Here is a 12,507-nt window from a genome sequence, read left to right as displayed (position 1 = left end):
ATGAGTTCCGAATGAATCTGATTGCATAAATGATGTGAAAAATGTCTACTGATACACAGACAGAGTGATAATTATACTCTCGCACATAATAAAGTACACGTATGCTGTTGTTCTGACATTATGTTGTATGACAGTCATACCTGACTTTAACGTTGCGCCTTTATCACCATGACAACAGAGACTGAGGGAGCATGAAGGCTCGAGTCCCAGAACCGGTTCACTGCCAAACAAGCCCTTCCAATGATTTTTGTCTCTTTTCTATTTTACACTTCTCTTAATCCCATATATCGTCTGTATCAGGCGTGGGGATTATACCTTAAGTGCAAACCGACATGCGTAATCGCACAACACATTCACTTAGCCGTCAGAGCCTCACACAGATGGCAGCGTCGGTTGGAAAAAGCTCCCATTTTCCTGCAGCTTAGCGGCGGCCTGGTGCATCAGGCAGCGGCGTAGACAGCTGTGCCAGCATGCGCACCAACTGCTGAGACACACATCAAAAAAAGAGAGGCAAAATTATAATGAAATTGGGAGAGAGTGGAATGGAAGAGAGAGAGAGAGAGCGATGAGGAGAGCAAAGAGGATTAAATAACTAGAATGCTGAAAGTTCTGCAGGCCTAAAATAAAATAAACACAAACAAACAAACTGGCAGACAAGTTTGCCGGATTCATTTTTCTAAACTCATCATGACATTGTGGGATTAACTTGTAGCTTGTTTGTATTTTTGTTCGTGTGCAACTTGAGATGGAATCTGGGTCCGTTTCAGGTTCAGCTTTTGATAACCTCCTCCATCTCATTTTGCTGGGTGCAGAGTTTAACCGGTTCCCAAGCTGATGCAACTCAGAGGGCATAACCCAGGACTGTGCACACACACACACACACACACGGTCAGGCAACATCATCTGAACAGTCTCTCTGTCTGGAGTGGGCAGAGCATTAAAATGCCAGTGAAATAGGCAAACACAACTCTGATCTGTCATCAGTGCGCTCCGGGGAGCAGAAGGGGAGACAGGAGACAACGTAGACGAGGAGAAAAGGTCGACTCGCTGTCGAGACGTTCACAGAAAGACGTTTCATTCGTGCCGCTGCGTCTGGATCGGCTCGCCGGCGTGAGATCAGGGCATGACTGCTGCAGCTGCCTCTACAGTGTGACACGGTGACATCATCTGCCCTCCAGCACCTCGTGTGTGTGTTCATCAAATCAATCAGGTTTAATTACACTGTACCGCGATAAAGAGGAAGATCCAACACACACACACACACACACACACACACACACACACACACTGGTGATGCTCTGGCCCCACAGCATCTGTGGCGAATCCGCTATTAGCACTTGTCTCCCAGACGCTCCTTTCCTCCTCCCTGCATCCTTCTCACCACTCACTTTGCTCTTCCTCTGCTCCGTCCTCTCATCCAGACATGTCAGATAATCGCCAGAAGTGATGCGAAACAACAAAATCCCCTCTCCTCCGCCTCCTCTTTTGTTCTTTCACATAGAAGATCAAGCTGATTCCTCTCCACCGCTTTCTCTTTTTGCTCATCCCTCCTTACCCACCGGTTACCTCCTAAGTCTTCCTCCTCTTGCTCTTCCCTTTTCGCTCACAACACCTGGTTGTTCTCTCGCTCCCTTTACACCAGCCCTCCTCTTTAAGCACCACCTGCCGAGTCCCTTCGTGGCGATTGGATCTATTTGATAAGCCGGGTGTCAGACACAAAATGTTCTCCAATTTCATTGTGTCTGCCGCTGTTGAAAAATGGACAGACGGAAAGATAAAGTCAAAGAAAGACGACGGAGATGGGAGGAAGCTGGGGAAAAAAACAGAGGTCCAAACATACTGGCGCTGTCGAGAGGAAGCCAGGGGCAGACATTCGATGAGGAAAGAGACAGGAAGGCATTTATTTTTGAGATCTTTTACCAACAATCGTCCGGATCGGATTGCGAGGTTATGATTGAGTCTAAAATAATCATTTTGTATTTAGGAGAATGCAGAGACGGATGCTGTTTTCATATCTAAAGCTACAGCTATTAGCTAATTTTGGCGCGAAGAATGGAAGCGGAGCGAGCAGCTAGTCCAGAATTTGAAAAAGATTGTGCTAAACTAACCAGATTTATGGATTCAGAAGGGAATCAGTGGAACTCTATGCCTCAGGGAGTATTATTAATGAAATGTGTTATGTTGCAATAGGCAATAGTCAAAGACATGCGTGCACGGTGGGGATACGTTGAGCCATCAGTGGAGAAAATAAAGACGAGAAGCAAACGCAGGGATGGGCAGACCACTGAACAAAAAAGAAAATATTTACTTCATGCACCTTTCCTCTTTTGTGAGGCTGGGGCAGGACAGCTGGACAATCACGCCGTGATTGATTGTACAGAACAGGAGACGAGGAGAGCAGTTGCCATGGGGATGAGGATTTTTCTTTTTTTTTTAGGGACCGGTAATTGGTAATTGATGATGAACGCGAGAGAGGCGGCTCAACGGTGGCGATCTAACGCAGCAGAGCTTTCGGCATTCACGGAACTGAAGTTGTGCTGCGGCACTTAAACGCGTGTGGAAATGATACGAAAGTTGCTTTGTGTGCTTGTGGAACAGTCAGATAAGTTTTCCATTTGGAAAATGGAAATGGGAACATTTTATTCATTCATTTTACACTCATTATATTAAACAACAAGTATGGTATATGATCATCGTTTGCTCTTCTGAGCAGCTTTGCGTGACCTCACTGGTGACATCACAGTTATTATAGACGGAGGCGGAGGAGGTTTTGCGATTGCTCACGTTTGCTTGTCTGCAGGAAGACTTGGAAATAGCATCAGCAGACTTTGATGAAAGTTTGTAGAAGGGTGGACCTTGAGCCAAAGGAGAGTAGAGTACATTCTAGCTGAATCCGGATGCAGAAGGATGCAGAAATGTTATGTTTGTCTGTTTATGAAAGAACAGGACACATGCACCAAATCCTGATATCTGCAGCTTTCCAATTTTGGATTTACCTCAAGATGAGATGATTTTGTAGCATCTCAAGAAGGAAGATCTGGAAGTCCTCTCAGAGATCTTTGATGGTGTCAGGATTGTAAAGAGAAGTCTCTGGTTCTGCACAGAATTATTTTATGCTGCTATACTTTCATGTACTGTATTGTCTTGATAGTCTTAACTTTTTACTATGCAGCCTAGATTAACCTGATAATTAGACTCATGTTTGTGTTTAGAGTCTCTTTATTAAAGACACAAAAGAAGCTCCTGATTTTTGTTCAAGACCTCACAAAGCATGCAACTCCAGTGATAGGCAGAAAGTTCAACGTGTTTTTTTATGCTACGACTGTGAGCATAATTCTGGACGTAATATCAACGCGTTTGGCGCACTAATCCTCAGGTTCACATTATCTTCTGCACCAACATGAGTTCTGAGTAAAAGGCGGAGCCATTCTGACTTTTTAAAGATCTTGTGTCTCATTATCGTAATCTAAATGACAAGTCATTCGAGGATCCGGTACAAAGAACAAAAAGCTTGGCAGGAGGTGTCTGTAGTTCAGTCTCACCTGCACAGGTGTCATCACTGCTCCTCAATCTCCCCGACAGCTGCCTGAATCAATGAACTCCAGCACCGAGGCAACAGAGACCCTTCTGATGTCGCTCAGTTTCACCGGCTCAGTCTCGTGCTTTTTATAGTCAAAAATCCTGCAAGGATCAACACCCTTGATGTCATTTGTGTTTGCTCGGCTCGTTTCCTGCCACAATAAAGCAGATGTAGTATTTGCAAAGCCCGTCTAAAGCTCGTAAGTGCAGGATAAAAAGTTCAACAGGGAGAGTGGAGGAAGGTTCAAGAGTCAAAAACGCATTTATGCAGAGGCGAATTCAAAGAATGTTCAGAGGTAGAAACCCAGTAAGAAATTATTTGGGGGGGAAACAGACTTAAAACCTTGGAAGCAGCCCTGAGAAAAGGTGATTTGCCAAGTGTGAACTGCTTTTATCTGTGTTCATTAGATCAGCTTTGCCAGCATGGGAAGTCGGTGGAACTAGTTTTCTTTTATGCAGAAAGACCAAAATGGAAATTCCATTAAATTTGAATTATGCAATGTTGTCAATCAGAACAAAGGTATGTCGTTAAAAAAGGTTATTAAAGAAAAGTTAGGAAAACTTGAATATTTCTTTCATGAAAGTTTGCTCAAAGTTTTTCACCAATTTGTATCTTTTTATTTTTTATTCCAAGGATAAAGATCATGAAAATACTTGGAATAAGGATGTTAACGTTTTCCACTTCGTCCGTCCAATGTTTTTGGGATTACACAAAAAAACGGCTTCTGAGAGGGGGTTTGATTTGTGGTACGAGACAACCATTACATTTTGGAGAGAATATGTTTGACTAACACACCATTTGTCTTTGTAATAATAGTGAAACGGAGCTCCTTTAGCAGGTATTTGAGTTTTACCAACTGTCCTAGTCGAAGGACAAAACAATCCCAACCGTGTACGGGTCAGAGAGAGAGAGAGAGCGGTTCTCCGATCAGCTTCATCACAGGTTTCCAAGATGATATTTAAATAGTTTATCTCCCTTTAGAAGTGAACTTCTTCTCAGTCCGTAAAAGGAACATATTCATCAACATTTATTTTAACATTAAAAACTTTCGTTTTGCTTTTTGAAAAATGTTTTCACTTGTTAAAGTTGTAATCCGAAACATGAATATGGACAACAGTCATGAGATAAATGAGAGTGAACGGAGTAAATGGGAGCCTTTGCCTCTCAGTGGAAAAGAAGCATAAACGTTTAGATAATGAGACCCGGCTGCTTCCATCCGTCCTGTTCTTTGCTGTTGTCATCATTTGTGGCACAAAGTGCTCCACGAAAATTTACATGCGTTTGTTGCTAACTGGCCGGCCCCGGCAGCCGGTTCGCCCCGAGAGGCCGCTCTTGAAAAGCGTCCCCTCGGTTATTTTATCTCGGCCTTTCATTCCCATCCCTTCCCTGAACCCGACCCACCCATCTCCATTCTTCTGCTGCACTGACCTACGACGTAAAGACCTTTTTGGTGTGGGTGTGTGTGTGTGTGTGTGAGACGAGTGAGGGCCTCCTATACATGAGTCCCTAGTGGGGCCCTCCGGTGTGTGTCTCGAGGTACAGAGTGACCCTGATGTGTCGGCTCGGTTTAGAGTGAACAGATAGCTGGTGGTCCACCATGACTCACATTAAGACACACACACACACACACACACAGTGGAATCTCCTAAGGGTTATCTCTTTAATTACTGCATCCCACCTAACCACATAAAAAAAATTATTGATGCGCATCTACAGTATAGGCTTCGAATTTACAGCCATAGCACAACATCGCCGTGAAACCCACAGGCCCCACAAAGTTGTGTGTGTGTGTGGGGGGGGGGGGGGGGGGTTACACTGCAGGGTATATCAGAGTATTTCATAGAAGCACTGAATAAAAATAAGTGGATTAACATGCAGGGAAAGCACAAACCGGAGAGCATCAACCTTTTGGAAAAACACTTAAGGGTAACAGGAACTCTGACTCTCGTCATTTTCATATTCAGAGACGCCGCGCACACACACAACCAGCTGAATGCGTTTATTTCAGAGGAAATCAGTAAGCTGCAGAGTAACACAAGAGACAGATTTAGACATTATTTATAGAAGTTTTCATCGCCTCCTCGTAATCAATTTTGGCGTTTCCTCATCATACCGGCAAGGGTTTTCAAGAAGACCGTTTGTTATGCAGCAGTGGAAATCTAACTTGGGTTAACACACCTACAGTATGTGAAATGTGAAATCCAACAAGTTGTCAACTTCTAAAAGGCTAAGACAAAGGAACATCGGAATGAATGTTCCCATTAGGGATATGTGCACAAAGGATACTTCAAGAGAATGAAAATAACTTTAAAAGGTTCAGTGAGATCCTACATTAAAAATCTTAAAAAAGTGTAAATCTGCCTCCAACAACCGGGAAATGCATGATGGGAGGAAACATGATGAGAACTGACAGCTCAAAACTTTGAGTGGCAGACAGCTGCAAAACAAAATCCAGTAAGAATCTACCCATCTAAACTTTCTGAAATCTTACGTTTTTAGTTTTGAACTTTTGTGTTTCCCAGATGATCAATGCAAACAGAGCGTTACGGTGCAATCACCATGACTACACCGCTCTGGACTCCTGCTGGTCTGAGGCTGGAAGGCAGCTAACAACACACATTCGTCCGTGTATAGTGATTAGACATATGATTTATACCGTGCTTTAACATTTTGCTGAACATCATCTCACCAGCAGGGCCGGCTGGCCTCCCCCCACTGTCCAAATAAATACATTTTTATCACAAGGAAGACCTACCGGTGACTCGCAGACAACGGTTGTCCTTACAGTTAAAACAGATTGTTGACAAAATATATAAAAATTTGGAGCCAAATAGAAAGATTGTTATTCGATAGCGTACATTAGTGAGTTTATTCTTCCAGATCGGGAGCTTTGTGCCCCATTTCAGGATTTAATGAACGTAAACTGCTGTAAAGATTTTATGTCAAACACAGAAACAGTCCTAAACTTCACAAACACTGGATTAATGGTAAAACTGCCAGGTACTCAATATTGTCTCCGAGCATCACAGGCTTCAGAGACGAGGTAGTGCTGAATGCTGAGCGCAGGACGTAGGGACAACATTTAACTAGATTAGGGCTCAAAAATCTCTTTGAATATTGTTTGAAATGTGACCTACATAAAGTACACTGACTTTATTTGATTTAAAAGACAAGCGCTTCTGTTATTTTATCACAAATCTATCATTCAGCTGTCAGCTTTCTTCCCTTCATCTGAAGCACGTCTCTCTTTTCTGCCTGAAAGACATGAGTCGTTACAACAAATGTGGAAAAACCTGCCCACTTATAACAACCCCACACATATTTTACACACGCTTGAGAGCAGACAAACAGGCAAGCACAAATACGAGGAGTTGCACGGTGTCCTGCAGAGTAACAGTCAGGCATCCATCATCACTTCTCGGCTTTTCTGTCAGACCTGGTTTTGGTCGTTCGGGATAAAGTGGGAAAGAAAAATATCATTGCCTCCGGTATAAAGCATAATTCTGAACTGCAGGATCGGAAGTCTTTGCGCTATAGAATACAGAAAAAAGTGCAAAAACAAAGAGGATAAATCAGGTTCAACTGGAACTGGAAATCATAAACCATAATCTATTTAACAAACACGCTAAGCACTGTATGTTAGCGTCTGGAATGACACTAAGGTCTCCCTCGGGATGTCTTTCATGCCTCTGTCCCATAATGCAACGCAATTGGGCACAGACTTGTCACCCATCAAACAGGAAGTGGGTAAATAACTTCCGACTGATGCAATGATCAGGTGATTGTAGTCCATTTACAAGTCCAATAAAATGCATTTGTGCGGGGGAAACCAGTAGAGGTTATATTTTGCATGTGATCCCCTTCTCCGAGATTTTTTTTTTTTTTGGCCCAGTTCATCAGCGTAAGGATATAATCCACATAAGCTACAGTCCTCGCAGTCAGAACGATGATGTGAAGGGAATGTTCCTCTGAAGCCGACGTCACCCTGAAAAAGGACAGAAAGGTCAGGCATTCAGATGACGCCATAATTCTTCTCGTTTATTGTACTTTATCTGTTTAGTGCAACTAATATGCAGCTTTATCTCGTAAAGATTTCATCTCGACTACGGAGCCATGGCAACCGGATGCGAGGCTGCTAACAAGATGCAGATTCAACGAGCAGACAAATACCGAGGCGCGGCCTGACAGGTGAAGCAGTGGCAGCAGAGAGAAATGATGATGCAACAACTTCAGCAGACGACGCAATACGCTTTACTTTAAGTTTATAATCCATCTAATCGGTATCAATAAAGAGGTTTTTTCCATTAATGCATACAGCCGCGGCCAGAAGTTTTGGGACATCCAATGCAGTCCCATAGCTTTTCTAACCAGCTCAACTGTTTTCAGCTCTGCTAACATGATTGCAAAAGGTGCTTTCTAATCACCCATTAGCCTTCTGACGCAACGAGCAAACGCATCGTACCATCAGAACGCTGGAGTGTTGCTGGAAATGGGCCTCTCCGCACCGATGTAACCAGACATGTGCAGCTAGAACAGTCGTTTAACGCATTAGCAATGTATAGAGTATTTCAGATTAGATTAGTTATCTTCATTGACAAAGAGTGCTTCTCTTTCAAAGTAAGGACATTTCTATGTTTGCTAAATGTTAGGAATCATTGAAAACCGTTGTTGTTTCATCCACAGTGCAAAAATAAAAGCCACACTTATGAAGACATGGAAAACACACCGGCAGTCGTACTAACAGCAGATGTTTGGGACTTTAGCTCAATGACTGAACCGAACGAAGGAATGACACAAAAACACTGAACTTGAGTAATTAAATTCTAAACATATGTGTTATATTATTAGGGGCCTTGACAGCAGGCGTGTAAAAATACCATCATTTACTCACATTTCCAGAATATACTTTTGACGTTCGAATCAATACATTAGCCGTGCGTGTGGTTAGCGTTTGTACGGCATCGACCTCATGTGTGAAACTTTCTTACCCTTTGTGCAGCAGCCATTATCGGACGTCTCTAAAGAGCTGAAAGAAACGATACAGCGAGTTAGCATAGAGGGAGCGACACGGGCCGATAGGAGGAACCGGAGGGTGTCGAAATAAAGGGAGGGTGACGACAGTGATTACCTGAGGACAGGAGGCAAACGTAAAGTGAACAAGTGAGGCGTGAAGACGACCGTGAGGCGCGAGAGACAGTAAACTATTCATGTTAACGTCCCAAAAAAGCATCAGGACACGCATCATCAGACTCACCTTAAGAGTCAAACAACAGCAACACACAGACACAAAGTTTTCCACACTCTTCGGCTTCACATTGAAATGCAGTCAGTCTCTCTCTTCCCCCCAAACGCTCACAAACACCCTGCAAATTCCTGGCTTCTGCTGCCCCGTCGCCCGCTGCCCAAAAGGAATGTGTACAGTCAATGTGCTGCACAGACAAGGGTAAAAAAAAAAGATAATCTGGAAGGTGACAGCACAGCAACCCTGGAAGTGTGATTCTTGTGTGCTGCTGCAGTCGGCAGCAAACCGAGTTGAATCTGATAACTACAAACAACAGGAGGAGAAAACTGCATCACAGCATTTTGGAGATTTGGTCCCACAAAACACAGATTGAGGAGAGACAGAATTATTTTGGATGGCTGTAATGAAAGCTTCTATAAAAATGATGGAGGGGGAGGCATTGATGCCCTTAAACAAGTCAGGTTTGAATTCAGAGGGCTTGAAATGAAGTCCAACAAACCAACGGTGATGTTTGTTGTACTCTGGCCAAGCACCCAACTCTGTAGAGCTGATGTTTTTTTGCTGCCGCCATCGGTTCGTCTCAAATGAGCTAGTCTTTGCTTCTTTTGGTCCTTTGGTTTTCTTGCAGCTTTTGGCAGAGCCTGGCCAAAATAAATCATATTGAAATTCTGTTTTGTCGTTTTTCAGTCTGAGCCTACCACGTGCGACGATGCAGACGTCTCTTCCTCTTTTCACGTCGTCTGGATTCTTAAACTATTTTTGACCCGGGATATGAATTAGTTATTTATTTTCTTGAATTCAAAATCATGAAAACACTCGAGAGGAAGAAAATAGAAGAACCCAGATCCTGTGAAGATAATCAATAATGAATCAAGCAACAGAGATGATTAATCCTGCACAGGTGCAACCCCTCCCCCAACTTCTGTTTTTCTTTTTGGCAGGAATAAATCATAAAAAGAAGACAAATAAGGAATGTGTGCATAGCTTTTTTTTTTCCTGCACAATCGTGTATTTAAAATATAAATAACATTAGAGATTTGGCCTTCTAATGTAAAGAACACGTGACACCACCAGGTGAGGATTTCGGGGGGGGGTCTGGACCACCTGTGCAGCATGAATGGCTCTATTTAACCAGAAGCTTCCCCATTGAGCTTCCTGGCCCGGCGTTCCCACTTAGTTAGTTAGTCCCACTCACAGCAAGCGAATCCTGGCTGAAAGCCGCAACGCTGTTCCGCATCTCATTCTCGCTGCCGCGTAGAGGTATGAGTGACACGTTACCGTGTCGTGTGTCCGGGAACACGCGGCTCACCCGAGGCTGCTGGAGTCCATGCTGAGGCCACACGTTGCCGTCGTACTTTGGTGAGGAGAGGGGTGCGAGAAAAGATCTTAGAATCTCACACAACTGCCGGGAGGTTTAGGGAAATCGTTTTAACGTAATTGTCGAATGTTCCTCTGCTGGTTCTTTTAAATCGTCTCGTATAAGACGGTCCTGCGTTATTACTAATGCTAATGCACGAGGAATCATTTATACATGCATTATAATTAATGGTTAATGGAAAACAGCACACTGTCAAGATTAATGAACTATTGAATTATTGGAATGGAGACCAGCAGTCCATGAAGTGTGTGTGTGTGTGAGAGAGAGAGAGAGAGAGAGAGAGAGATCACACCTGGATGCTGAGGAAAGTGGCATACCACTCCCTCATCTCTGTCTGAGTCTCACAACAGAGATACCTGCAAAATAATAAACAGAGGTCAGGGAGGGAATGTGTGTGTGTGTGTGTGTGTGTGTGTGTGTGTGTGTGCGCACGTGCAAAGTCCTAATCAGTGTTTGTCCTCAAGGCAACCTGTTAAATCACGAACCAAATATTGAGAACTGTTGTATAATTTGTGAACGCACTCTACTGCGTCTCCACGATCCCAGTCCCATGCGAGCATGAATGAATAATTAAAGTGGAGCGTATGCACATATTTGATGCCGTCACACAGTCCTGCGGGTCATCAGTCGTGCTGCGGAGCTGAATAAATTGCCTATATTTGAACAATTGTTATTGTTTTGAGAACAAATCTGGACTCCAGCGGTATCTGAGGATCCTTCATCGCAACAACGCCAATGAAGATTTGGGGATGCGACAGGATACAACACAGACTTTACATTTAGACCTAATGGAGACATTTGTCTTGCATGATCGCACAGCACACACTCACAGCTCCTCCTCCTCCTCCTCCCTATTCTTCCTCATTAGAGCCAGCAGACCTCATTAGTGCTCCTTTAGATTTAAAAAGGGGGCAGCGCTCTCTTCTAGCAGGCGGACCTACAGTGTCGTACTCACTGATTGTTCTGCAAGGCATGGACTTTCACCGTTTATGCGCTGGCTGCTAATCTAAAGCTTTATCAGTAGCGGAAGATTAAACACTGCCCATTTATCATCACGACTTTCATAAAGACAAGGAAGAAAATGTCCATAATATCCGGAAAAAATGATCAGTGTTCCTCTGAACGCAGGTAAAATAGTGTGGAAAAAATGGAACAATTAAGAAGTATTGACTGCTTTAAGTGGATAGAAGCAATAAAATGATAAAACTAGGCGACAAGAAGTGCAGGAGGGCAATGACGTACGGGGGGGGGGGGGGGGTCCTCAGTCGTGCAGGAGCCTCCTCATCCATTAATTTTTCCATATTTTCACTCTCTTCCTAATCTCTCGCCACTCTTATCCTAGCTAGTTTTTCTTTTATCAGCAATTAATGAAAATGTCTTCCTTAGAATTTTCCCCTTCAGCGACACTCTACTTTTCACTTCCTCCTCCTGCTATCTTTTCCTCTCTCCATTTCAAGCCCCTTCTTTCTTCCTCGCAGGTGTGTTTTTATATTTGCTAGTGATGTGAGGTTGGATATGGTGCTGCCCAGACATCATACAATTGCTGCTGACAAAGTGAAGCCCATTGTAACACACACACACACACACACACACACACTCACTGAGGGTTAGGGCTGTATGAATAGACCCAGATTAGAATAGACCTATGCTTACAGGCGTATTCATGTGTGTTTCCCTCCTGGGTGGAGTCGACCTTTCATATGCCTCGATCTCCAAACTGTCATGCAGGGATCTGACCTGTTTTCTCTGCCTGCAGGGCAACTGCCAGCTTTTTCTAATAATGGTTATATTTACACGCAAATAAAAAAATATGATGATAGTGCTACTAAGGGAAAACGTCAGAGGGCATCAATGCCAAGCATGTTAGAACGGCTGAATATGTTCGCACTGAAGGCTGCGAGTCACTGCAGGAAGATAAAAAGCTGATTGATGACCTATCAGAGTTCTCTGCTTTAAACGCAGAGCTACGGCAGGAATTAAATAACTGAAAGGGAAAATATATGTATATATATATATATATATATTATTTTGCTCCATAATCAAATAAGGAGTTTACATGACAATCTGCCAAATGTATTTCTAAAATGTTTTATATTCATGAGTATGTAGCACCACTTGGACAAAGTATTTTATGGTGGGGTATTTTATGGTGCGCAACATATGTTTAACAGTGAGGATAAAATATAGTGCATAATATATACACGCCATCACATGTAGCTCACCACAGCTGCTTCTCTACCTTCTCTTGTTTCTTGCACTCACACAACACCGTCAGTCCCCAACTGAAAACCAGACAGAAAGTTAGCT

General features: G+C 43.3%; 1 protein-coding gene across 1 annotated transcript in view; it reads right to left on the bottom strand.

The window, feature by feature from the left end:
• Positions 1 to 6,695: 6,695 nt before the first annotated feature.
• The window catches only part of LOC137901083 (arf-GAP with Rho-GAP domain, ANK repeat and PH domain-containing protein 1), a 32,042-nt gene continuing 26,230 nt past the window's right edge, over positions 6,696 to 12,507 (bottom strand). The window contains exons 30-34 of the mRNA XM_068745084.1: positions 12,423 to 12,482; positions 10,493 to 10,556; positions 10,018 to 10,176; positions 8,569 to 8,606; positions 6,696 to 7,565 (exon numbers count right to left, since the gene is read on the bottom strand). Coding sequence (XP_068601185.1) covers positions 8,586 to 8,606; positions 10,018 to 10,176; positions 10,493 to 10,556; positions 12,423 to 12,482 — 304 coding nt within the window. The 3' untranslated portion in view covers positions 6,696 to 7,565; positions 8,569 to 8,585. The remainder of the gene's footprint in view (positions 7,566 to 8,568; positions 8,607 to 10,017; positions 10,177 to 10,492; positions 10,557 to 12,422; positions 12,483 to 12,507) is intronic.

The sequence above is a fragment of the Brachionichthys hirsutus genome, chromosome 11, assembly GCF_040956055.1.
Source record: "Brachionichthys hirsutus isolate HB-005 chromosome 11, CSIRO-AGI_Bhir_v1, whole genome shotgun sequence".
NCBI lineage: Eukaryota > Metazoa > Chordata > Actinopteri > Lophiiformes > Brachionichthyidae > Brachionichthys > Brachionichthys hirsutus.
This window is presented reverse-complemented; position numbering and strand designations above follow the sequence as displayed.